Source organism: Bos mutus, chromosome 11 (genome assembly GCF_027580195.1).
Source record: "Bos mutus isolate GX-2022 chromosome 11, NWIPB_WYAK_1.1, whole genome shotgun sequence".
In the NCBI taxonomy this organism is placed as follows: Eukaryota; Metazoa; Chordata; class Mammalia; order Artiodactyla; family Bovidae; genus Bos; species Bos mutus.
The window spans coordinates 68,953,198-68,980,847 of NC_091627.1; the positions used below are offsets into that span (position 1 = coordinate 68,953,198).

Consider the following 27,650-nt stretch of genomic DNA (forward strand, 5'->3'; position numbering starts at 1 on the left):
CAGTCGGTGGGGTTCCCAGCTCCAAAGCCCGCCCATCGAACCCACCCTGGCCGGTAAGACAGAGGAAGTGCAGTGAGACCCACCCACTTTCGTCTTTTTCCTTTTCTATTGGGCCGATTGGTTGCCCGTCAACTCTATTTCTTCGCCGATTGGCTCTCTCCCTCCCGCGTTAGTGCCTCCTTCTCCCTGGCTGGGAGGGTGTCACGCCAAACTGGGCGGAGCGTCGGCTGGCCTCTCTCCTTTTCTCATCTGGGCGGCGGCGGCGGCAACTGGGGACGGGGCGGGTGGCGCATCACGGGCGCGGAGGCTGGAGGAGCAGTCTCATTGTTCCGGGAGCTGTCGCCACTGCAGGTCCCTCGGCTCGTTGGGCCCTGCCCCTCTCAGTCCTCCCCACCCCCCACAACCGCCCGCGGCTCTGAGAAGCTTCTCCCGCGGAGGCAGCAGCTGCAGCATCACCTCTGACCTGCCAGCCATGGAAGACATGGACCAGTCGCCTCTGGTCTCCTCGTCCTCGGACAGCCCACCTCGGCCTCAGCCCGCATTCAAGTACCAGTTCGTGAAGGAGCCCGAGGACGAAGAGGAAGAGGAGGAGGAGGAGGAAGACGAGGACGAGGACGAAGACCTGGAGGAGCTGGAGGTGCTAGAGAGGAAGCCCGCCGCCGCGCTGTCGGCGGCCCCGGTGGCCGCCGCCGCCGCCGCCACCGCCGCCACCCCGGCTAGCGCGCCCCTGGTGGACTTCGGCAATGATTTCGTGCCCCCGGCGCCCAGGGGGCCCCTGCCGGCCGCGCCCCTCGCCGCTCCGGAGCGGCAGCCGTCCTGGGACCCGAGCCCCGTGTCGTCGTCGGTGCCCGCGCCCTCCCCACCCTCCATTACAGCAGACTCGCCCTCCAAGCTCTTTGAAGACGAGGAGCCTCCGGCCCGGCCTCCCCCTCCTCCACCGGCCGACGTGAGCCCTGAGGCCGAGCCCTCGTGGACCTCGGTTGTCCCAGCCCCCGCCGCGCCCCCCTCCACGCCGGCCGCACCCAAACGCAGGGGCTCCTCGGGCTCAGTGGGTGAGTGCCGCGCCCTCCGCCTCGCCGCCGCCCCTCTTGCCCCTCCCTCTTTTGTGCGCAGCCCCTAAAGCCTGGACCCTGCCCTTCTCTCCATCCGGAGGGGGCTTTGTCTGCAGATCTTTGGGCGAAGGCGCCCCCGCTGGTGGGAGCCGTGGGGAGCAGGGTGGGGCGGCAGAGGAAGCCCGGGCTTACTCTTTATTGTCCGTCTGGGTATCGGGGAGCACGTGCGCCCCGACCGCTCCCGGGTTGTTCTGTCTGCTCTCCATTCCACCGGGTCGGGGAAGTTAGGAACCCATCTCTTGCAGGAACTGGGTCTGTAAGGAGGGAACTAGGGGTGTGGATTCATCGGGCTGCCTTGGTTCCGGGGTGAGGATGGAAGGCCTTGGCGCCCTAATCTTTTGTCTGCCCGACTAGGTTGCTCCTGGGGAAAAGACGCAGTTTCTTGCTGGTCTTTGCCCGCATTCAGCCCTGGCCCCTCTCCTCACCCCTTCCTTGGCTTGAGTGGCTCCATGCTCTTCATCTACCCCGCCCCGGCCCCGCGCTCGTGGGGAGCCGGTCCAGTGGGAAACGTCCACATTGACCTGACTGCAGTGAAGGGAGAGCGCCTCCAGTGGTGTGACGCGTGGAGAATTGGGGAGCGGAGTTTCGGCGAGGTCCTGCCACCGCCCAGTTGACTCGGGTTGTGATGTGGCTATTTACCACCAGCCTAACGGAGCCGGGGAAATGGGACCTGGGCACCGTGTTCCAGGGGGGCGCAGTTCTGCCGGGAGCTCTGCCGCAGAAGGAGGGGAATAGCTGTTAGGATGCACAGGTTTAGCCTCTTAATGCATCGTAATTGAATAGTAGAGATAAAAGGAGAAGGCAAAATGGTTGACATTCCCAAAGAAGGGGAAACCTGTGGATTCCCTGGCGGGAAGGGGACAGTTGAAATTGTGGCAGATTTACCATGGGACTTAAGAAATGTTTTGAGACAGACGTTTTCATCTGTTGGTTAGAAATACTGTTTCGTAGAAGTAATATATTTTAGGGCTGCAGAGACAGATTTGCATTGTCTGTAAATAGTTTTCAAATCTTTTCATTTACCAGCACCTGATTGTTTGTTATTACTACTTTAGGAAGGATTGTTTTATTATCCTTTTCATTTTGGGAGATTGTTTATTCTGGAAGAGAAAAAAGTTTGTTACAGGTTGAGAATTCATCCTATTAGACACGTTAATTATTAACAAGTAGCTTGTTAGTTTGGGGACAGAAAGCGTCCCACTAGTAGAAGGACCTTTATGTGTAAAAAGGCCAGGATCAAGAATCAGGTAGTGTAACAGCCTGGTGAGAAATTGTCATAGCCTTGTAGGATTTTAGAAACGGTGGTTTTTCCAGAAAAAGATACTCAGTGGGAGATCATGGAAGAATTTTTTTTTTCTTCAGCTCACTCTTGCACCACAAGGAAGAAAATAAGTCAATAGTGATATTGACATACCCCAGAGCATTACTCAAAACATTAATTACTCCACTACAGATAATTAGAATGTGAGAAGTAACTCAAGTTTTCCTTTTTATGAGTAAAAACACATTTTCGAGAAACTAAAGTGAGGTGGGAAAATATCAAGTAATAAGAAATTTACAAGTGATAAATTTAATGATTAAGAAAAGCAAACTGATTTTTCATATTGTATTCCTATGTGGAAAGAAAAGAGTTCTGTTCTTTGAACCTTGGAGAGTCAGGAGGTGACAGCATTCTTTCTGTATTTTGACTTTAGGAATACTAACTTTGGAAGACAAAGGAGAGAGAATATTGCGTCACTTAGCAATTCTATCTTTACATGGCTCCCTAATTCTGTATTGATGTTACCTATCTAGAAATTTTAGTTCCTTTAGGACATAAAGGAACATTGTGATTATGGTCAGATAGTTACCATGTCACTGAGTCTGGCTTTCTTAACAGTTCTTTGCTGCAGCTGGTTATTGATTACCTACAAAGAGGCACTATTCTAGGCTGGGAAGATAGAGCAATCAGCAAGACAGATGTGTTCCCCGTGAGAGGAGTGCAGATAATAAACACCTGATTAAGGAACTGAGACTAGTGTTAAGTGTTATGAGCAGCATAGGACGGATGATGATGTGGAAAATTATTGAGATGTGTGGGAACCTTTTTAGATAGGGTGGCGCAGAGAAAGCCCTTTCTGAGGAGGTAAGATTTAAGCTGCAGATATAAAAAAATTTCCAAGAAGCTCCTGGGAGGCAAAAGCCCTGATGCAGTAACGTATGTTTGAGAAGCTAGTAAGAAGACTAATGAGAAAGCTAAGGAGAGAGTGGTGGGTGTTAAGGTGAGGGTGGGTGGTAGACTACACTTAGGTCATTTGAGGTCTCTAATAGGCCATGGTAAAAAATTTCGCTTTTTGAAAGATTGTTCAGTTTAGAAATGTGCTCCTTAATTATATTGGGGTTTTGGAGCAGAAATACAGTTTTGAAGATTGAGAGAAACTAAAAGGATGGATGTGAGTAAAGACAAAGAGGTGAGAAATGTGCAGAGCATAGTTAGAAACCTAGATCAGTCTGACTGGAGGACGGTTTATGTTATTGCATATGGTAGATCCCTGACACTTGTGTATTGCATATTGTTGTTTCACCTCTTCTTGAGTAAGTGCTGATTTCCCTTATTTGAGAAATTGTAATTTTGCTGTTTGTTGTTGTATCAGTACTTGGAGCATCCCCATGCTGAATGACTGAAGTCTTTCCCCTGCTGACTGTTTTTCATGGGGAAACATTGGCTTCAGGTTAAAATGGTGGTTGTTTAACCTAGGCTTTGAGAACATGCAAGGGAAACTGGATAGAAATTTGAGTTGAGAGATGCAAACCATTCATTAAGGATGGCGTTGAGCTGATCTCTGGACATGTTTTTTAAGCCAGTAAAATGTGCAGTAGATCTGGATTTTGAAGGGTGTCGAATGCCAAGTTAAGGATTTAGGGTTTTATCATCCTGCTTTTATTCATGTTCTGCCATCCACAGTTGCCCTTGCACTTGGCAATTTAAATTATGAGGCAAAAAGTGTTTTCATTGTTGTTTCCAAAATATGATGTTATTTCCTTATTTATCGTCCTTTTCCTGAATTACTGCTTTCAGCATTGGGAAGCCATCAAGAATTATTGAACTGAGGCATGGAATAATGAAAGCATTGTTAGAAAAGTGAATTGGTGGCAATTTTCAAGATAGGTTGGAAAGAAAAAATGGAAACTATTTAGAAATCTTTCACAGTAGTTCTGAGAGAGGTGAGTAGAGCCTGAACTAGTTCATTTAGTGGAAATGGAATATAGGGAGGAATATAAAACTTTAGGAAGGATGAGTTTTTTGGCTCTGAGTCTCTGTTTTTATAGTTAGGTTAAGAAGAAGTTTTATGAAAGAGAACTGCCATGGATACAAATAATATAATGTTGGTTTTTAAATTTGAGACTATCAAAAGTTTTTGAAATGGAAATTTGTATAGAATTGGATATTGCTCATAAGTATAGTATAATATTGCTCATTATATGGCTTAAGGATTGAAAGTTATTAGTCATTTTTACAGTCATTTATTATTATATCAGTATTGAAGCACATGATAGAAGTGTTAAAAGATTCTGAGTGGTTATAGTTTATATAGTTTAAATATTAGTCTTTAACATAAAGTTCAAGTAAACAGTGATGTGACATTCCCAGGAAGTAGTTGTCACCAAAGAAAGAGATGTTATGTCAAAATCCATTTCCCATCCTCCCTTCTTCATTTTTATCTAGAAAATGTTAACAAGGAATGAAACTGATGGGTGTAGAGGTTCTGAATAATTCTTTTGTTAACCATTTCTAATGTTCTGACGAGGAATAAAAGTTGGGAACAGGTGCTGTGCTTGTTGTTGTTTAGTTGCTAAGTCATGTCCGACTTATGGATAAAGTGAATTACTTTTCAGATTGGTTCCTAGGAAGCTCAAGGTCAAATTTATAGTTCTTTTTAGTAACTAACAAGCTTCCTCAAATCCTTTTTAAAATGAAGTGATGAAGTTATATTGAATCTTTAATAAATATCTAATTATGTGAAATAACATTTAGAAACATGCTATCTTAACACTCTCTTTCTGTAAACCTGGAGGATTACTATGTTATCTATGTGTGCTTGCTTCCCAGGTGGTGCTAGTGGTAGAGGACCACTTGCTATTGCAGGAGACATGAGAGACTCAGGTTTGATCCCTGGGTTGGAAAGATCCCTTGGAGGAGGGCATGACAACCCACTCCATTATTCTTACCTGAAGAATCCCATGGACAGAGGAGCCTGGCAGGCTACAATAGGGTGGCAAAGAGTCCGACATGACTCGTGACTTAGCACACACACACCTATTGTCTAATAATTAGCTCTGTATCATGTGTAGTTATTTCATAATATACTTAAAAACAGAGTATTTGAAACACTGCTGTTGCAAAGCCCCAATTTAAATGGCACATTTTAAAGGTCCTTTGCTAGCCCAGGATAAAAGTACCAACCAAATGGATGATATTTCTTGATTTTTTTCCCTGGGACCTCGAAGTAGAAGCAAATGTTGGTAGACACACTGTTCTTATAGTGTATTCTTTGAGAATTTTTATTCCTGTTTCTAAATACAGACCCTAGAAGATTGCTCTGGGGGTGACAGCCCCAGGGATGGGAACTGTAAGAGCAGAACCGTAATTCATCACCAGTGTTGAAGTGGGTGAGTGTGACCTTTGTGGCTAGCTAGTGTAGGACATAGGCATGCACTGTGGGAGGACCCAGCTCTACTGATGCTAGAGTTTTCTCAGACTGAAGGCCTCATCATTCTTTCAGCTCTAAAGGAGGAATTGATAATTTCACATTTAAACTAATGATTTTTTTTGTTTCTTGGAATGGTGATTTTTAATTTTTAAATCACTTTACTCATGCATTCCCATAACATTCTGTTCTTACCTCACCATACCATATATATGGGAATGGTATGTTCACTCATTTCTGTTCCCCAGATTATATGCTCCTTGAGGAAAGGGACTGTATTACCTTTTTACCTTGAGGGAAAGGACCACATGCACTCTCTCTCCATTGCTGAGCGCAATCCTTTAGATGTGGCATAGGCAGTCAGGTATTTGTTGAACTAATATTATAGATGAATCCTGATCTGTATTTTGTGTGACTTTAGAAGTACTGAAATATTTTCTCTCAAAAGTCCCAAGTCTTGGTACTTTCCTGGTTGTCCAGTGGTTAAGACTGTGCTGCTACTGCGGGGGCACATGTTCAGTCCCTGATCAGGGACGTTCCTCATTGTGGTTTGGCCAGAAAGGAAAAAAAAAAAATCCCAAGTCCTATGAATTAAAGCAGTGATCTATTTAAAAATGCAAGGTATATGGATGTACTTTTTTATTTAAGCAGTCTCTTATTGATAGTTAATTAGGTTATTTTTCAGCTTTTTCTGTTATAAGTAACATTGTGGTGAACACCTTTTATATACTTCTATGCAAATACATGCTGTTATGTGTTGTAGAATAAATTCACATAAGTGGAATTACTGATTCAAAGGGTAAAGCATTGAAAATGTTGGTGGATAATGCCAAACAGTAGTACAGTAGGTGTTACTCCTACTCCTGTAGTAGGAGCTGTAGCTGCTAAAGATTGGATTATCTTTTCAGCAGTCTCTGAATCCTTATTTGGCTGTCTAAAAATTACTTCTTTAATGTCTTGTTCTTATTACGATAGATGAAGAAGGCTTATAAAGTTTTCTTCAAACAGATTTGGCAGTAGGCTGGTCATACTGGTGGTTTCTTGGGAGTTCAAGATTAAGGAAAGTTAGCATGTTGCTGCTCCTGCTGCTGCTAAGTCGCTTCAGTCATGTCCGACTCTGTTCTACCCCATAGACGGCCTCCCACCAGGCTCTGCTGTCCCCGGGATTCTCCAGGCAAGAACACTGGAGTAGGTTGCCATTTCCTTCTCCAATGAAGTTAGCATGCTGCTAAGTCGCTTCAGTCGTGTCCGATTCTGTGCGACCCCATAGACGGCAGCCCACCAGGCTCCCCCGTCCCTGGGATTCTCCAGGCAAGAACACTGGAGTGGGTTGCCATTTTCTTCTCCAGTGCGTGAAAGTGAAAGTGAAGTCGCTCAGTCGTTTCTGACTCTGTGCGACCCCATAGACAGCAGCCCACCAGGCTCCTCCGTCCACAGGATTTTCCAGGCAAGAGTACTGGAGTGGGTTGCCATTGCTTTCTCCAATGAAGTTAGCATACTCCTTTTTAAAACCAGGTGTAGGGCTGAGTATGGAGACTTGAAGATGAGTAGAGACTGTAGTTATGAGAGGTACATGTGGCAGATAAGGAAAGAATACAAGCCCCTTCCTGTGAAGTATTTTCTGCTGTCTTAAAAGCAGAGGACTCCTGTGGTTTTACTGTAGGAACAATCATATATTTACAAACCTGTCAGCTGCTTTTGTGAAAAGAGAAAAAAAAAAACTCATTTTATTCCCCTCCTGAACTTTATAGATTGACTTATAAACTTCACTAATTGAAAGGCACCACTATTAAATTTATTTATCTTAGTATACTGACAGCCCTAGGTGAAGCTGACCTAAAGCATGAACAATTTTTTTAAATCTGCTGGAGTCTTTGGTCTCAGAGGGAATTTACTTGTTTAAAATTCTGTTCATCTTTGTTCTAAGGGAGTTTATTAAATACACCTAAACCTATCATGTAAGTCCCTTTCACAGTCTTTAGAACTTCTCAGTCTCAACTAATTAACATCATTATTAAATTGAGAGTTTTATTCTTCTGCGAAGTTCTGAATTCAATTTGCTGATATTTTGCTAACAATTTTGCATGCCTTGTGTAAGGAATATTTTTCTCTATTTTTTTAAAAATAGCTTTGTTTCTTTTTTTTCATTGTGTGTGGGTTTTTTTTTTTTTTTTTGACTGACTAGTTGATTCGGCTGAGCTGGGTCTTTGTTGCAGCATGCAGAATCTTTAGTTGCAGCCTGTGGAATCTGATTCCCTGACCAGGGATCAAACCCATGCCCCTGGGGGTTCATTGGGAGCTTGTAGTCTTAGCCACTGGACCACCAGGGAAGTCCTTATTTTTCGGTATTTTATATTTTCTTGTAATAATTCTGTCTGGTTTTGGTATTAGTGCATAAATCTATGAAACATTTTGGGAAGTGCTTCCTCTTAATATACTGAAAAAGTTTGTGTAAGCATCCTTCAGTGTTGATAGAATTTATTAGTGTTGGGGCTTCCTAGGTGGATAAGTGGGTAAAGAATCCACTTGCAATGCAAGAGATCCCTGGGCTGGGAAGATCCCCAGGAGGAGGAAATGGCAACCCACTCTAGTATTCTTGTCTGGAGAATCCCACAAAGAGAAGCCTGGCAGGCTAAAGTCCGTAGGGTGGCAAGAATCACAGCTGAAGCGACTGAGAACACGCACACAGTGAAGCTGTCTGGCCTTGGAGTTCTCTGTGTGGAGGTTTCAAATTATAGGTATACTATGCTAATGTGATATAGGGCTATTCAGATTTTCTGTTTCAGCTTGTGTCAGTTTTGGAAATGTATGCTTTGCAAGGAACTTCATTATTTCATCTTTATGAGGGAACATCAAGGAATTTGTCCACTCAACCTAAGTTGTCTAATTTATTGGCATAGACTTGTTTGTGTAACCTCTTACCTTTTTAGAAGTTATAGAGCTAGTCCCTCTTTTATTTCCAATATGTGTTTTCCTCTCTTTTTCTTAATCATTTTAGGGATTATCACTTCTATTAATCTTTTCAACAAACCAACTTTTGGTTTCATTGACTTTTCTCTTGAGTTTGCATGTTTCCTGTATCATTGGTTTCTGATGTTATTTTATTTATTTTCTATTGTTTATTTGGATTTACTTGCTGTTTTCCTAGTTTCCTTTGGTGGAAGCTTTAAACTTTAACCCTTTTTTTAAGAGCATTTAGAGCTATAAACTTCTCTCTAAGCATTACTTTAGCTGTATTCTGCAGATTTCCATTATCATTTGATTTAAATTACTGTTTAATTTTTCCTGTGATAATTCTTTGATCCATCAGCTATTTAGAATTGTGTGTTTAATTTCTAGACATTTGAGGGGTTTTCCAGAATTTTTCTGTTTTATTGATTTCAGCTTAATTCATGTGGTCAGAGAACCTGTACTGCATGCTTTCAGTCCTTTTAAATGTATTGAGATTTACTTTGTAGACCAGGAAATGGTTTCTCTTGGTGTATGTTCCATGCATACTTGAGCAGAATGTATATTCTGTTATTGGTTGTAGTGCACTATAATGAAGTCAGTTTATTGGGGTGTTGTCTAAACCATCAGTATCCTTGTGTAGAATGTGTGTGTGTGCATGTGTGTCTAGTCTATCAGTTAACTGAGAGTTGAGTGTTAACATGTTTAAATAATGTTTGTAGATTTGTCCTTGTCTCCTTTTAGTTTTTGCTTCATGATTTTCCATTACACCTTTCCTGTGTAACCTTTAGTGTTGTTATATATCTATTTAGCATATGTCTTATTGCTCTTTTATCATTATCAAATGCTCCTGTTTACCTCTGGTAATCTGAAAGTAATACCTTTTTTGTTTGAATCTATTTTGCTTGACATTAATATCGCCATTCTAGATTTTGTAGGATAAGTACTTGGATCGTATATCCTTTCACAGCCTTTTACTTTTAACCTTTCTGTGTTTTTATATTTAAAGTGTGTGTCCTGTAAGTGACATTTAGTAGGGTTTTCATCTAGTCTGAAAATCTCTGCCTTTTAATTGGAGCAGTTTACTATATTCAGTGTAATTATTAGTATAGCTCATTTAAGTCTCTTTTCTCTTAGTTCCATCTGCTTTTTTTTTTTTTTTTTTGTACTTCTGTATATTCCTTCCATCTTTTGTGCTTTTATTGTCATTGTCATTTTAACTCTCTCTATATTGTAGTTATTTAAGCTTTAAAAATCAGTTATTCTTGAAAGAAATGAGAATACTTTATATTTACTCATATATTTACCTTTTCTTTAGGAAATTAGAAAGTGAGACTATTTTGTATCTACTCATATATTTACCATTTCTGCCCTTCTTCATTCCTTTATGAAGATTCGGTTTCTATATGGTATCTTTTTTCCTTCTTTCTGAAGACCTTCATTTTACATTCCTTGTTGTTCTGGTTCCTTGGTGATGAAATCTTTCATTTTTTGTTTTCATCTTTTATCTCTATTATCTTAAGTCATCTTTATTTTTGAAGGATTTTTTTTGAAGAATACAGTTAATTTTATTGTTTGTAATGGTCTATAAAATCACAGAAGGTACTGAATTAGCAGATACTGACTGAATCATTGTTGCTTGGGGAAATACAGGGTTAGGTTCCTGTGAACCTCATGGCGTTTTTGTTAATGATAAGTATATAACTTTATTTTAGGTGTGTTTCTATTTAAAGAAACACATTATTTAATATATATTGTAGACTCATTAACATTGAACTCATGGCCAAGAGTACTATAACTCATGTCTGAATGAACCTTATCTAAAACATGTGTTTCCTCTGTAAGGTACATCATAATCTTCTTGCTCTTAAGAACACGAGATAGTACTTAAGCACTATGCTTAGGGCCCACATCAGAATCACCAACAAAAAGCATAGAAATGTAAACAGTGGGGCACTGAATAGACTGCTAAAAGAATACTTGTTTACTGTATGGGAGCTGAAACGAGATGGCATAGGGTTGCTTTGTTTGACCTCACCTGATCGTGTGTTCAGTATGTTGGGGGACTGGAATGTTTGGTTCCTCTGCACTTGCCCATTTCTGTAAGTACTGACTTTTGGTTTATCAATTTAGTGAGTAGACTGGCAAATTAAGGAATTAGTGGTTTAGAATTGGGAAAGGAGTATGTCAAGGCTGTGTATTGTCACTTGCTTATTTAGCTTATGTGCAGAGTACATCATGTGAAATGCTAGGCTGGATGAATCACAGCATGGAATCAAGATTGCAGGGAGAGATATCAACAGTCTCAGATAGGCAGATGATAACCCCTCTATGGCAGAAAGTGAAGAGAAACTAAAGAGCCTCTTGATGAGGGTAAAAGAGAGTGAAAAAGCTGGCTTAAAAACTCATTGTTCAGAAAGCTAAGATCATGGCATCTGGTCCCATCACTTCATGGCAAATAAAAGGGGAAAAAGTGGAAACAGTGACAAATTTTATTTTCTTGGGGTCCAAAATCACTGAGGATGGTGACTGCAGCTGCTCCTTGGAAGGAAAGCTATGACAAACCTAGACAGCATATTAAAAAGACATAACTTTGCCAACAAGGATCTGTATAGTCCAAGCTGTGGTTTTTCCAGCAGTCGTGTGGATCTGAGAATTGGACCATAAAGAAGACTGAGCGCCCATGATTTCGTGCTTTCAAATTGTGGTGCTGGAGAAGGCTCTTGAGAGTCCTTTGGACTGCAGGGAGATCAAACCAGTCAATGCTAAAGGAAATCAACCTTGAATCCTCATTGGAAGGACTGATGCTGAAGCTCCAGTACTTTGGCCACCTGATGTGAAAGACTCATTGGGAAAAGACCTCATGCTGGGAAAAGATGGAGCTCAGGAGAAGGGAGTGACAGAGGAAGAGATGGTTTGGATAGCATCACTAAATCAATGGGAGTGAGTTTAAGCAAACTCTGGGAGATGGTGAAGGACAGGGAAGCCTGGCGTGCTCCAGTCCTTGGGGTCACAAAGAGTCTGACATGACTTAGTGACTGAACAACAACAAAGGGTTGACTGCACTCAGTTCACTAGGCTTTCACTTTCTTTCTCTGCATCATTTTAAAGAATGTTCTATTATCTTTTGGGTTACATTGTTTCCAATTGAGAAGTCAGGTCATTCTTAATATTGTTTGCCTGCCCTTTCCCTTTGTTTTCTACAGTTATCTCTTTGTGGTTTGTGTTTATCCTGCTTGTTCATTGAGCTTCGGTGGCTGGTATTTTCTATCACGATTGTCAAATTTTAGGCCATTAATAATCGTAATTTTTCCCCCTATATTATTGCCTTTTGGGGGGACTCCATTTTACATATACTTTAACTGTGTGAGTCACAAAAAACTGTGGAAAATTCTGAAAGAGATGGGAATACCAGACCAGCTGACCTGCCTCTTGAGAAACCTGTATGCAGGTCAGAAAGCAACAGTTAGAACTGGACATGGAACAACAGACTGGTTCCAAATAGGAAAAGGAGTACATCAAGGCTATATATTGTTACCCTGCTTATTTAACTTATATGCAGAGTACATCATGAGAAATGCTGGGCTGGAAGAAGCACAAGCTTTAATCAAGACTGCTGGGAGAAATATCAATCACCTCAGATATGCAGATGATATCACCCTTATGGCAGAAAGTGAAGAGGAACTAAAAAGCCTCTTGATGAAAGTGAAAGAGGAGAGTAAAAAAGTTGGCTTAAAGCTCAACATTCAGAAAACGAAGATCATGGCATCTGGTCCCATCACTTCATGGCAAATACATGGGGAAACAGTGGAAACAGCCTCAGACTTTATTTTTTGGGGCTCCAAAATCACTGCAGATGGTGACTGCAGCCATGAAATTAAAAGACGCTTACTCCTTGGAAGGAAAATTATGACCAACCTAGATAGCACATTCAAAAGCCGAGACGTTACTTTGCCAACAAAGATCTGTCTAGTCAAGGCTGTGGGTTTTCCAGTAGTCATATATGGATGTGAGAGTTGGACTGTGAAGAAAGCTGAGCGCCGAAGAATTGATGCTTTTGAACTGTGGAGAAGACTCTTGAGAGTCCCTTGGACTGCAAGGAGATTCAACCAGTCCATCCTAAAGGAGATCAGTCCTGGGTGTTCATTGGAAGGAGTGATGCTAAAGCTGAAACACCAATACTTTGGCCACCTCATGTGAAGAGTTGACTCATTGGAAAAGACCCGGATGCTGGGAGGGATTGGGGGCAGGAGGAGAAGGGGATGATAAAGGATGAGATGGCTGGATGGCATCACTGACTCGATGGACATGAGTCTGAGTGAACTCTGGGAGTTGGTGATGGACAGGGAGGCCTGGCGTGCTGCGATTCATGGGGTCGCAAAGAGTCGGACACGACTGAGCGACTGAACTGAACTGACTGAACTAACTGCTTGGTTATCTCACCAGTTATTGAGACTGTTCATTTATTCCCCCTCCCCCAACAGCTTTTTGTTTTTCATACTGTGCTTCAGTTTGGATAGTTTCTGTTACTCTTTGTTTAAATTTATTGATCCAATCTCCATTGTCCAATCTGCTTTTAAGCTTATCTGGTGAAGTTTTCTTTAGATTAATGTAATTTTCAGTTATAGCATTTCCATTTGGTTCTTTTTCTAGTCTGTGTTTTTCTGTCAAGATTCTCTGTTCACTCATTATGTTGGTCTTTTACAAAAGCTATTTTAATTTCCAATTAATATTCATTAATCCAACATTTACACTATTTCTTTTTGTTTACGTTGGCTATTTTTTCTTATTCTTATATTTTCTTGCTTCTTTTCTTGTCCAGTAATTTTTTTATTTTATACTGCTTGTCATGGATATGGTTGGATTTTGGCAGACAGTTGGTTGCTGACAAATCACTTTAATCTTTTCAAGTCTTGATTTTAAAATTTGTGTGGGTCTAAAGCAGTGATTTACTTTTTCTTTAAGGGCAGAGTAGTAAATATTTTAGGCTTGCAAGTCATACAGGTTCTATCTAACTACTCCTCTTTGCCCTTACAGTGCAGAAGTAGCCATAGGCAAAACGACACACGAATGGGCTTTTTCCAGTACAGCTTTGGCTCATGAGCCGTATTTGCTGACTTGTCCTAGAGTACCCCTTACTTTAGGGTTACGTAGTCCCATTCTTAAGGTGTACCTTTTCTGGAATCTTATTTTTGTGCTGGGATGTTCAGGAGCTGTCTCTACTCTGACTGGCCAACACTTTTAGGTCAGGTCTTACAACACAGTCTGACCTCCAGAATATCCACTCAGTTCACAGCTTGATCATAGATTAGTCTGCTGGGTCTTGGTAAGTCTTGTGATGTGTCTGTGCAGCATTGTATTCAGCTAAAGGTTTAAAGGGAACATCTGTCTAGATTTCTGGAGCTCCTTTTCTTTGAAGCTTTCCTTTGTATGTCACCCTGCTCCACAAATTCCAGACAACTCAACAGCTTCCTCTGCCCAGCAAGAGTGCGGTATCCTGGGGCGGCTCTGCCACGTGCTGTTGACAGAAAGTGCCTTCGGAAAGCCAGGGCACTCGGCTGGTGTGCTTCCCTCTTAGGAATTACACTCCTGTGCTGCCTGTGGTCCAGTGTCTCAGGACAGTTGCTTCATATATTTTGCCCAGTTTTATAGCTGTTTATGTTGGAAGGGTTAGTGTGATAAAATTACTCTCATAGCCAGAAGCAGAGGTTCTTCTCCATGATTTTAAAATGCAGTTTATTTTCCTTGTTGTATAAGCTAGGTATGATTTTACTGACCAGTTGGTTTTGAAACAGTCAGCATAAGAATGTGTGGACGTTGGTGAGATTGTAATACGTGCTAAGTTGCTTCAGTCGCATCCGACTCTTTGCAGACCCATGGACTCCCACCAGGCTCCTCTGTCCTTGGGATTTTCCAGGCAAGAAAGCAATGTCCTTCTCCAGAGATGGATAGTGTATATGTTTTTCCAGTTTACCAGTAACAAATTCAAAATTGATAACGCCATTTTTACTTTTTCGGAGAAGTGATTTACTTAAAAGAAATCTCTCTAGTAAATTTTAATTTTGACACTGATTATTGTTTGGTAGAAGTAATTAGCATTCAAAGTTTGTAGTCCTAAGACAGTTAGTCTAAACTTATGTTCTAGTTTTAGGCTTTGGTAAGGAAAAGAATCTAGCACTAGGGCCTATGTGAGGAATAGATCATTTGGAAATCTTTCATACTGTTATTATAAGTAATTCAGTGATTCTGTTCCTTTTACTGAGGGTAATAAGGAAATTAGTGTATATCTGATTATAGTTTAAATTTCAAATTTCTAGCTTTGTCATTAACTATGCTTTGAATAAGTTACTTTAAGGTACTCTGAGCTTTGGTAAGTAGAAATGCAGAGGACTAACAAAAATAAGGTAAGGTTGAGTATATTTTAGAAAGTTATTGGGGCTGAATATGGTGAATTTGAGCATTACTGGATGTTAATATTCAGATATTAACATGAGAGGGAAACATGAGAGGGAAGCATGAGAGGGAAGCATGGGTTTGAACAGGAAGAAGTTTGTTTGATTGGCGTAGATAATATGTTGAGGTAAGTTTGGACAGTTAAATTGGAGGTTCCCTGGTGGCTCACATGGTAAAGAATCTGCCTACAATGCAGGAGACCCAGTTTCAGGAAGATCCTTTGGAGAAGGGAATGGCGCCTCACTCCAGTATTCTTGCCTGGAGAATTCCATTGACAGAGGAGCCTGGCAGGGCTACAGTCTGTGGGGCCGCAAAGAGTCAAACACAACGGAGTGACTAACACTTTCACTTTTTCAGTGCAGGCCTTAATATGTCTTAGAATTTTTGGTATAATTCAGTGTATAACCAGGAGCTCGTAAATGTCTTTTGAGCAAGAAAATAAACCGAATTGTCCTTTTTGATGGCTGTAGGGGAGAGACTTAATGAGTTCTAGATTCCTTTTGCCTATTTAGTGAAAACTTGTTTTTGTTTTTTCAATATGCCATTATGTTTTTACTTAGTTTGGATATAATTAAGTCCCTAATATTTATTATTTCTCTGGCTGTCTGTTCAAATAGTACAAATGAGATTGGATGACTAAGGTTTTGGTTTCTTTGTTTTTTGTTTCTCATTTTTTAAAAATCTGTCATTCTTTTATTTTTGACTCCTTTTTAAATTTATTTTTTAATTGGAGGAAAATTGTTTTGCAGTATTATCTTGGTTTCTGCCATACAACAATCCAAATCAGCTACAATTACATGTATATCTCCTCCCTGTTGAACCCCCCGTCCCCTCATCCCACCTCTCTAGTTAATCACAGGGCCCCAAGCTGGGTTCCCAGTGTCACACAGCAACTCGCCACCATAGTTTTACACTCAATAGCGTGTATGTGTTGATGCCACTTTCTCCATTCGTCCCACCCTCTTCTTCCACCTCTCTGTCCACAAGTCCGTTTTCTGCATCTGTGTCTCCATTTCTTCCCTGCAGGTAGGTTCATGAAGACCATTTTTCTAGTTTCCATATATATGTGTTGCTGCTGCTGCTGCTAGTCGCTTCAGTCATGTCGGACTCTGTGCGACCCCATAGACGGCAGCCCACCAGGCTCCCCCGTCCCTGGGATTCTCCAGGCAAGAGTACTGGAGTGGGCTGCCATTTCCTTCTCCAATGCATATATGTGTTAATATATGGTATTTGTTACTCTCTTTCTGACTTACTTCCCTCTATATAATAGGCTGTAGCTTCATCCAGCTCACTAAAAGTAACTCAAATTCTTTCTTTTTAATGGCTGAGTAATATTCTATTGTACACATATACTGCATCTGCTTTATCCGTTTGTCTGTTGATGGACATCTAGGTTGCTTCCGTGTCCTGGCTATTGTAGATAGTGCTGCCATGAACATTAGGGTACGTGTGTCTTTTAGAATTGTGGTTTTCTCAGAGTATATGCTCAAGAGTGGGATTGTTGGGTCATATGATAGATTTATTCCTAGTTTTTTTTTTTTTTTTTGTATAGTAATTCTAATTTATTTTTTGTGAGTGTCCACAATGTTTTCCATAGAGGTTATACCAATTTATATTCCCAATAATGCATAAAGGTTACCTTTTTTCCACATCCTCACCAATACTCATTTGTTGTCTTTTTGATAATAGCCATTCTGACAAGTGTAAGGCTGTATCTCATTGTGGTTTTTAATGTGCGTTTCCCTGATGATTAGTGAGCATCTTTACATGTGCCTGTTAGCCATCTGTTGTTAGTCATTTTTGGAAAAATATCTATTCAGTTTACTGCTCATTTTTTAAAAATTGAATTGTTTGTTTTTTGATGCTGAGTTGTATGAGTTCTTTGTATATTTCGGATATTAACCTCTCATCAATTTCAGTTTAGTTCAGTCGCTCAGTCATGTCAGACTCTTTGCGACCCCAAGGACCACACCACATCAGGCTTCCCTGTCCATCCCCGGCCCCTGGAGCTTGCTCAAACTCATGCTCATCGAGTCGGTGATGCCATGCAACCATCTCATCCTCTGTTGTCCCCTTCTCCTCCTGCCTTCAGTCTTTCCCAGTATCAGGGTCTTTTCCAATGAGTCAGTTCTTCGTATCAGGTGGCCAAAGTATTGGAGCTTCAGCTTCGGCATCAGTCCTTCCAAAGAAAATTCAGAACTGATTTCCTTTACTGGTTTGAACTCCTTGCAGTCCAAGGGACTCTCAAGAGTCTTCTCCAACACCACAGTTCAAAAGCATCCGTTCTTTGGCACTCAGCTTTCTTTTTTTTTTTTTCTAATTTTATTTTATTTTTAAACTTTACATAATTGTATTAGTTTTGCCAAATATCAAAATGAATCCGCCACAGGTATACATGTGTTCCCCATCCCGAACCCTCCTCCCTCCTCCCTCCCCATACCATCCCTCTGGGCTGTCCCAGTGCACCAGCCCCAAGCATCCAGCATCGTGCATCGAGCCTGGACTGGCAACTCGTTTCCTACATGATGTTTTACATGTTTCATTGCCATTCTCCCAAATCTTCCCACCCTCTCTCTCTCCCACAGAGTCCAAAACACTGTTCTATACATCAGTGTCTCTTTTGCTGTCTCGTACACCGGGTTATTGTTACCATCTTTCTAAATTCCATATATATGCGTTAGTATACTGTATTTATGTTTTTCCTTCTGGCTTACTTCACTCTGTATAATAGGCTCCAGTTTCATCCACCTCATTAGAACTGATTCAAATGTATTCTTTTTAATGGCTGAGTAATGTACCACAGCTTTCTTATCCATTCATCTGCTGATGGACATCTAGGTTGCTTCCACGTCTTGGCTATTATAAGCAGTGCTGCGATGAACATTGGGGTACACAGCTTTCTTTATAGTCCAATTCTCACACCCATACATGACTACAGGAAAAACCATAGCTTTGACTAGATGGACCTTTGTTGGCAAAGTAAGGTCACTTCTTTTTAATATGCTGTCTAGGTTGGTCATAGCTTTTCTTCCAAGGAGCAAGCATCTTTTAAGTTCATGGCTGCAGTCACCATTTGCAGTGATTTGGAGCCCCCCCAATTAAAATATCTTACTGTTTCCATTGTTTTCCCATCTATTTGCCATGATGTAATGGGTCCAGATGCCATGATCTTAGTTTTCTAAATGTATCATGGAATATATCATTTGTAAATATCTTTTCCCATTCAGTAAGTGATCTTTTTGTTGTGTTGATGGGTTCATTTCATGATATAATAACACATAATAAAAGCAGACAACTTAAATAGTATTGTAGCTGGTGTGAACATATTTGCTTATCTCTCCTCTCCTTTTTTAATGTACCTAATGTGTATCATAAGATTTTTCAACTCAAAGCATTGTGTCAACAAATAACTGTTCTTTAAAAATTATCTATTACCCCTGAGGTCAATTTGTTACTATTTCAGTTACTTTCTAACCAAACTCCTCCTGGTCACCTCTATATTTGCCTTTGTTCATCTAAAGTAATGCAGTCATATTTTCCTGGACTAATTCTGAAACAGTTGATATTTCTTGTCTTTAAATATTTCCCGTTTTACAGTTTAGTGCTATGTACTTGGTTTTAGCCTATCTATGGATTTAACTTTAAAAAGTAGTTGCTATGGTAGAACACTGACTTAAACCTGGCTGAATAGAGCCTCCATGTAAATGGGTGGGTAAGTGAGTGAGTGAAGTTGCTCAGTCGTGTCTAACTCTTTGTGACCCCATGGGCTGTAGCCCACCAGGCTCCTCCATCCATGGGATTCTCCAGGCAAGAATACTGGAGTGGGCTGCCATTTCCTTCTCCAATGCATATATATGTTAATATATGGTATTTGTTACTCTCTTTCTGACTTACTTCCCTCTATATAATAGGCTGTAGCTTCATCCAGCTCACTAAAAGTAACTCAAATTCGTTCTTTTTAATGGCTGAGTAATATTCTATTGTACACATATACTGCATCTGCTTTATCCGTTTGTCTGTTGATGGACATCTAGGTTGCTTCCATGTCCTGGCTATTGTAGATAGTGCTGCCATGAACATTAGGGTACGTGTGTCTTTTAGAATTGTGGTTTTCTCAGAGTATATGCTCAAGAGTGGGATTGTTGGGTCATATGATAGATTTATTCCTAGTTTTTTAAAGGATGTCCCTACTGTTTGCCATATTGGCTGTATCATTTTACATTCCCACCAACAGTGCAGGAGGGTTCTCTTTTCTCCACATCCCCTCCAGCATTTATTGTTTGTAGATTTTTTTTGATGATGGGCATTCTGAGTGATGTGAGGTGATACCTAATTATAGTTTTGATATGCATTTCTCCAACAATGAGTGATGTTAAGCATCTTTTCATGTGTTTATTGGCCATCTGTATATCTTCTATGGAGAAATGTCTGTTTAGGTCTTCTGCCCATTTTTTGATTGGGCTGTTTTTGTTTTTCTGATATTGAGCTTTTATATTGTGATTTTATATTGAGCTTTTATATTGTGCTTTTTTAATTTTGGATTTGTGTCTTTATATTTTGGAGATTAATCCTTTGTCAGTTGCTTCATTTGCACTTATTTTCTCCCATCTTGAGAGTTGTCTTTTAATCTTGTTTATTGTTTCCTTTGCTGTGCAGAAGCATTTAAGTTTAATTAGGTCCCAACTTATTTATTTTTGTTTTTATTTCCATTACTATAGGAGGTGGGTCTTAGAGGATCTTGCTGTGATTTATGTCAGGGGATATATTGCCTATGTTTTCCTCTTAAGAGCTTTATAGTTTCTGGCCTAACATTTAAGTCTTTAATCCATTTTGAGTGTTTTTTTTGTGTATGGTATTAGGAATTATTCTAGTTTTATTCTTTTATAGGTCGTTGTACAGTTTTCCCAGCACCACGTATTAAAGAAGCTATCTTTTCTCCATTTTATATTCGTGCCTCTTTTGTCAGAGATAAGGTACCCATAGGTATGTGGGTTTCTCTGTCCACTTTCTATCTTGTTCCATTGGGCTATATTTCTGTTTTTGTGTCAACAACATACAGTCTTGATGACTGTAGCTTTGTAATATAGTTTGAAGTCAGGAAGGTTTATTTCTCCAGCTGTGTTTTCCTTTCTCAAGATTGCTTTGGCTTTTCGGAGTCTTTGGTGTTTCCATGCAAACCGTGAAATGTTTTTGTTCTTCTGTGAAAAATGCTATTGGTAGTTTGATAGAGATTACATTGAATCTATAGAATATTTTACATAGTGTAGATGTTACGTTGTGAAGTAGAAGCAAACAGTCAAATATTTTGGATAATTACAAGGTATTTGCTGGGAGACAATTTTTCTTGTTTCAGGAGCTCAAACTTATGGGGCTGATCAACTAGGAATATGTAATTTATAACAGTTGCATTTGTGCATAAATACATCCCTCAGAAGATAAAGCACTTGAGCTTGAGAGACCTTTTTCAAATCCCGGCTCTCTGGTATCCTAGCAGTGTGACTTAGAGCAAGTTGTTTCTTTTTTCCCCTTCTTTCTCTCACAACTTTTTGAGGTAGTTACTATTACTTTTCTTATTTCATATGAGGAAATGAAGCCCAGAAAGGCTCAGTAATACCTTTCTCAGGGTTGTACATTTATAAGTAACGGATCTGGCATTTGGACCCAGGCAGTTTGATCCCATGATTCATAGTGGGCCTTAGTGAGAGTCTGAGCAGCTCTCTTCTTCAGGGCCAAATGTTAGTGATCTCTTCTGGATTTTTTTCTCTAAGCACTTTTAGAAACGGAATACTTGTTTTGTGACTAATTTTGGATTGAATCTCATTTCACAAATGGGGATTGAAAAAAATTTTTTTTAGTGAATATTTCAACTACCAGTTTGTAAACTTTCTTACTTGACCAAGTGCCAGAAATATAATTTTTACTGTAAGAGTGATTCTGGATAGCAGTAAGGATATATTTTGAAAAAAAAAATACTTTAAATTTTTGGCACAATTGTAGATATATTTTCCTTTCCCTATAATTTTAACGTAACAGGTTTCTAGTTCACTTTCCACATAGACTGTCTCTGAATTAGTTGGTTTTTAACTATATTGTCTAGAAGAAAAAAACCATTTTGTTAGGAATTTGCTACCTTTTATTTAGATGGAGCAGCTGTGTAATTATTTGTTTTTTTCCTTTGACCCCCAAATCTCAGTTTTGTACAACATTTTAATTCACTATCTTAGCTGAAAGGAATTTTCAAATCGTGATTTTACAAATGAGAAACAATTTAAGATTACAGAAGTCATCTTTTAAAACTGTGTACACTGAAGCAGGAGCATGGATTTTAAATCTAGGCTATTGTGTAATTTAGAGCAAGCTACTAGATTGTCATCTGTAAAAATTCTCATATTTCTCATTGGGTTGATGTGTAGATTAAGTAAGTATGAAAAGTCCTTGGCCTGGCAGTAAGCATGAAATAAATGCTAAGTATTAGTTAAAAAATAAAATGTGTATGCATATGTGTGCGTGTGTGTGTGCTAGGTCGCTTCAGTCGTGTCTGACTCTTTACGACCTTAGGGACTGTAGCCCACCAGGCTCTCTGTCCATGGGATTCTCCAGGCAAGAATACTGAAGTGGGTTGCCATGCCCTCCTCCAGGGGATCCTCCCAACCCAGGGACCAAACTGCGCCTCCTGCATTGCAAGGAGATCCTTTACCGTTGAGCCACCGGGGAAGCCCACGAATATGTGTACATTTTACAAAATCTCATAAGGCAAAGAGTCTCAATGGTTTGGGTGAGTGGCCTATCCAGCCTGTGGTTCTGGGTTATAGGAGACTTCTAAATGCTTGTCATGGATTTCACCTCACCACCAATCTAAGAAGCATTTATTTCTTTCTAAAATAATTTATTTATTTACTTTGGCTGTGCTGGGTCGTTGTTGCTGTGTGAGGTTTTCTGTAGTTTTGGTGAGTGGGGGCTGCTCTGTAGTTGCAGCATACCGGTTTCTCTGCTGGCTTCCCTTGTGGAGCACAGGCTCAAAGGCGTGTGGGCTTCACTAGTTGCAGTGTGCAGGTTCAGTGGTTGTAGCTCTCAGGCTCTAAAGCGCAGGACCAATCGTTGTGGCACAGAGGCTTAGTTGCTCTGCGGCATGTGGGATTGTCTCAGATCAGGGATTGAACCCATCTGTGTCGCCTGCATTGGCAACCAGATTCTTTACCACTGAATCACTAGGGAAGCCCTGAGAATCCTTTAGGTATCATACCTAGGGTGAATTTGTTTTTAAATTTTATGTGACATTTTGAATTCTTTGAGAAGAATACCCTTGGAAGAAAAGACTTTGTTCATGATAGCCACATCTCTGATTGCTCTTTTTTCGTGTTGATCAGGCTTGTCTAGCTTGTCCTTACCAGTAGAAGTGTCCAAATTTATTATTTCCTCTACGTGAAAGAAATACCTCCTGTCATCTCTCAAACTATTTCAAGTTGTCTTTTGTTAGGGGCCTTCCTCTAGTGTAAACCAAAGATCTTTTGCATAAGATTGCCCGCCAGCAGGTATAAAATGACATTGTACAAGGTTAATATACCAATATGTAGTGTATTAGTCTATGGGCTGCCATAACAAAACACCATAGACTAGGTAACTTAAACAAGGGAACTTTAATTCTTACAGTTCTGAAGACTGGAAGGTCTTAAGACCAAAGCATGGGCAAGTTAGGTTTCATTAAAGGCCTGTTTTCTTGGTGTATAGGTTGCTGCCTTCTCACTGTGTGCTCACATGACCTCTTTATGTGACCATGGCCCGACCCTCATGACCTCATGTATTCCTCTTTACCTCTGAAAGGCCCTGTTTTCAAACATGACTCACTGGACCTTAGGACTTCAACATAATGAATTTGGGGGGAAACACAGTTTATAACATACGGCATACATTGGTTAAGAAAGGGAGCTCTGGAGTCTTGCTACTGATGTATCCCCGGAGTCTTTGTTACTTATGTACTGAGTGAGTTTCTTAATTTGTCTGTCTCTCAGTTTTTTAATCTGTTAAATGGGATATTAACAACACTGTAACAGAATTATAAGGAGTAAAATGAGTTCTTGCATCATGTAAAGCACTTAGAATAACAAATAGAGAATATGCATGATTTTCTGAAAGTGTTCTTCTAAAATGAACATGCTGCTGCTGCTAAGTCACTTCAGTCTTGTCTGACTCTGTGTGACCCCATAGATGGCAGCCCACCAGGCTCCCCCGTCCCTGGGATTCTCCAGGCAAGAACACTGGAGTGGGTTGCCATTTCCTTCTCCAGTGCATGTAAGTGAAAAGTGAAAGTGAAGTCGCTCAGTTGTGTCAGACTCTTAGCAACCCCATGGACTGCAGCCTACCAGGCTCCTCCATCCATGGGATTTTCCAGGCAAGAGTACTGGAGTGGGGTGCCATTACCTTCTCCAAAATTGAACATAGACCAATAAAAAAGAAAAGATTAGTGTATTAAAGCCATGATGATTCATGAAGTTTCTTTAACATAAACATGTTATTGCCTCTTGAGAAATGATAGGTTCTATGGGTATCATTTAGTCAATTTTGTAAATTATAATTTAATCTGGATTAATGGAACTACTAATGTTACTACTTTTTCCTTTCCATCTTGACTTTTTCTCTGTAGATAAAGTTTTGTGTTAACTCATTACAAACTGAACCCCTTGCTTGCTCCTCTTTAGTCTCCTTCCAGCTCTGTCTTTATTTCTGCTGAGGTTATATTCTATTTGTTTTTCAGATGAGACACTTTTTGCTCTTCCTGCTGCATCTGAGCCTGTGATACACTCCTCTGCAGGCAAGTTCTTTCTGCTAGCCTTTTATCTTCTGTGTATTCTAACTTTAACTTTTTAGTTTTGTTAACTGTGCTTAGTAGTTTGAATTTACTAAAAATTAGCATGATTCCAAGAATGTTTGTCTACTGACCAAGTTGAAATTTGCATTTTATATGCTATATCCAAGAGAGAAATGGGCAGAATCCTGATTAATAATTGGAAATGTGTAAAGAATTCTTGGACCCTTGATTTATGTTTACTTATTGACTAATCATTTCCTCCAAATATAGTTTATTTTCTTATAGCTGACAGGCTTTCACAGAACAGAATGCCAGTCTATGGCATTTAATTATCCATTGCCCCTTCTTTTCTGTACTGTCGGTCAAACTCTCTTCTCAAATTCTCATTTCTTCCTCTAATACTAGTTAATAGTAGTTTTTCTCAATTTTACTTGAGGTTTTTCTCAAAGACTTGATGTCTTTGCATGGCATATAATTGCCTCTGTAGCTGTGCACATGTTTTTTGACCATAGCTTTAATTTCTTCAATAATGATTCAGTTGACTTGATAATTATTTATAAACTAAATGTTATTAGCATTTTAGTTAACAGTAAGTCTTTACTAACACTGTTTTTTGAATCTGTCATAAAACTTGCATTAACTCTGAGCATTAGCATCAGAGCACTGGCATTCTCTAACTTTCCTTTCTGTCCACGGTCACAGAAAAAGTTATGGATTTGAAGGAGCAGCCAGGTAACACTGTTTCTGCTGGTCAAGAGGATTTTCCATCTGTCCTGCCTGAAACTGCTGCTTCTCTTCCTTCTTTATCTCCTCTCTCAGCTGCTGCTTTTAAAGAACGTGAATACCTTGGTGATTTACCAGCAGTACTACCCACTGAAGGAACACTTCCAGCAACTTCAAATGAAGCTTGTAAAGCATTCTCAGAGAAGGCAAAAAATCCATTTGTAGAGAGAAATTTAACAGAGTTTTCAGAATTGGAATATTCAGAAATGGAATCATCATTCAGTGGCTCTCAAAAGGCAGAACCTGCCATAACAGTAGCGAATCCTAGGGACGAAATAGTTGTGAGGAGTAAAGATAAAGAAGAGGACTTAGTTAGTCTTAACATCCTTCATACTCAGCAGGAGTTATCTACAGTCCTTACGAAATCAGTTAAAGAAGAAGATAGAGTTCTGTCTCCAGAAAAAACAAAGGACAGTTTTAATGAAAAGGGAGTTGCAGCAGAAGCTTCTATGAGGGAGGAATATGCAGACTTCAAACCATTTGAGCGAGTATGGGAAGTGAAAGATACTTACAAGCAAGATAGTGATGTTTTGGTTGCTGGAGGTAATATAGAGAGCAAATTGGAAGGTAAAGTGGATAAGAAACGTTTTTCAGATAGCCTTGAACAAACAAATCGTGAAAAAGATAGTGAAAGCAGTAATGATGACGCTTCATTTCCCAGTACACCAGAAGCTGTAAGAGGTGGTTCCGGAGCGTACATCACGTGTGCTCCCTTTAACCCAACAACTGAGAATGTTTCAACAAACATTTTTCCCTTGTTGGAAGATCATACTTCGGAAAATAAGACAGATGAAAAAAAGATAGAAGAAAAAAAGGCACAAATTGTAACAGAGAAGAATGCAAGTGTCAAAACATCAAACCCTTTCCTTATGGCAGCACAGGAGTCTAAGACAGATTACGTTACAACAGATCATGGGTCAAAGGTGACCGAGGAAGTGGTGGCAAACATGCCTGAAGGTCTAACCCCAGATTTGGTTCAGGAAGCATGTGAAAGTGAATTGAATGAAGCTACTGGTACAAAAATTGCCTTTGAAACAAAAATGGACCTGGTTCAAACTTCAGAAGCTGTGCAGGAGTCACTTTACCCTGTAACACAGCTTTGCCCATCTTTTGAAGAATCTGAAGCTACTCCGTCACCGGTTTTGCCTGACATTGTCATGGAAGCACCATTAAATTCTGTAGTTCCTAGTGCTGGTGCTTCTGCAGTGCAGCTCAGTTCATCACCATTAGAAACTCCTCCTTCAGTTAATTATGAAAGCATAAAGTTTGAGCCTGAAAATCCCCCACCATATGAGGAGGCCATGAATGTATCACTAAAAAAAGAATCAGGAATGAATGAAGAAATCACAGAGCCTGAAGGTATTAGTGTAGCTGTTCAGGAAACAGAAGCTCCTTATATATCTATTGCGTGTGATTTAATTAAAGAAACAAAGATCTCTACTGAACCGACTCCAGATTTCTCTAGTTATTCAGAAATAGCAGAAGTTGCACAGCCAGTGCCCGAGCATTCTGAGCTAGTTGAAGATTCCTCCCCCGATTCTGAACCAGTTGACTTATTTAGTGATGATTCAATACCCGAAGTTCCACAAAAACAAGATGAAGCTGTAATACTTGTGAAAGAAAACCTCACTGAAATTTCATCTGAGTCAATGACAGGACATGACAGTAAGGGAAAACTCAGTGCTTCACCATCACCTGAGGGAGGAAAACCGTATTTGGAGTCTTTTCAGCCCAGTTTAGGCATCACAAAAGATACCTTGGCATCTGATGAAGTTTCAGCATTGACCCAAAAGGAGAAAATCCCTTTGCAGATGGAGGAGCTCAATACTGCAGTTTATTCAAGTGATGGCTTATTCATTGCTCAGGAAGCAAACCTAAGAGAAAGTGAAACATTTTCAGATTCATCTCCGATTGAGATTATAGATGAGTTCCCGACCTTTGTCAGTTCTAAAGCAGATTCTTCTCCTACATTAGCCAGGGAATACACTGACCTAGAAGTAGCCCACAAAAGTGAAATTGCTGACATCCAGGATGGAGCTGGGTCATTGGCTTGTGCAGGATTGCCCCATGACCTTTCTTTCAAGAGTATACAACCTAAAGAGGAAGTTCATATCCCAGATGAGTTCTCCAAAGATAGGGGTGATGTTTCAAAGGTGCCCGTACTGCCTCCAGATGTTTCTGCTTTGGATGCTCAAGCAGAGATAGGCAGCATAGAAAAACCCAAAGTTCTTGTGAAAGAAGCCGAGAGAAAACTTCCTTCTGATACAGAAAAAGAGCGAAGATCTCCATCTGCTATATTTTCAGCAGAGCTGAGTAAAACTTCAGGTAATCAATCCATACATTATTTTGTGCTTTCTTGCCACCTTATGACTTATGGAACATTCTACTACCTTTTCTGTAGCATGTTATGTTTATAGGGTCTAAATATATCACATCGGTAAGAATTCTTTTTACTGGCTCAGTTAAAGGTTTTAGTGCTTTTTTTACCCCTCTTGCACTCATCACTCACTCTTGCTCTTAACTTGCCAATAATTATTTGTTGGTAATTTTTGTATTGTGCCACAGAACTGGAACAAAATTTTATTAGAATTGACTTCAACATCTGTTTCTTTCTTCTCTTTTGCTTTAGTGTTTCCTAATAGTGTAAAGAGCAAGAGGTATTAAAAACGAAGTATTTTCAGATATGTTTACTTTTGTTTTCCCAGAAATAACTTCATTTTAAAATCTTAAGGAAAGAACATTTCTGTTATTTATCTCTACTATTTCAATATAATGCAGTAATTCCAGTAATAGGTGTAAAGTTAAGCATATTGAGTATTACATGTTTTGTGAAGTATACATTGAGGTATGCTATTAATT

At 40.1% G+C, this 27,650-nt stretch overlaps 1 protein-coding gene across 4 annotated transcripts in view; it reads left to right on the forward strand.

Annotated features, from left to right (window-relative positions):
• The first annotated feature begins 218 nt into the window (after nt 1-218).
• RTN4 (reticulon 4) overlaps nt 219-27,650 on the forward strand; it is a 75,242-nt gene continuing 47,810 nt past the window's right edge. The window contains exons 1-3 of one of the 4 annotated variants that reach the window (XM_070379564.1): nt 219-1,052; nt 23,955-24,011; nt 24,711-27,116. In XM_070379564.1, the coding sequence (XP_070235665.1) occupies nt 473-1,052; nt 23,955-24,011; nt 24,711-27,116 (3,043 nt within the window). In that variant the 5' untranslated portion in view covers nt 219-472. The remainder of the gene's footprint in view (nt 1,053-23,954; nt 24,012-24,710; nt 27,117-27,650) is intronic. The other 3 variants (XM_070379566.1, XM_070379567.1, XM_070379568.1) reach the window with 3 other exon arrangements.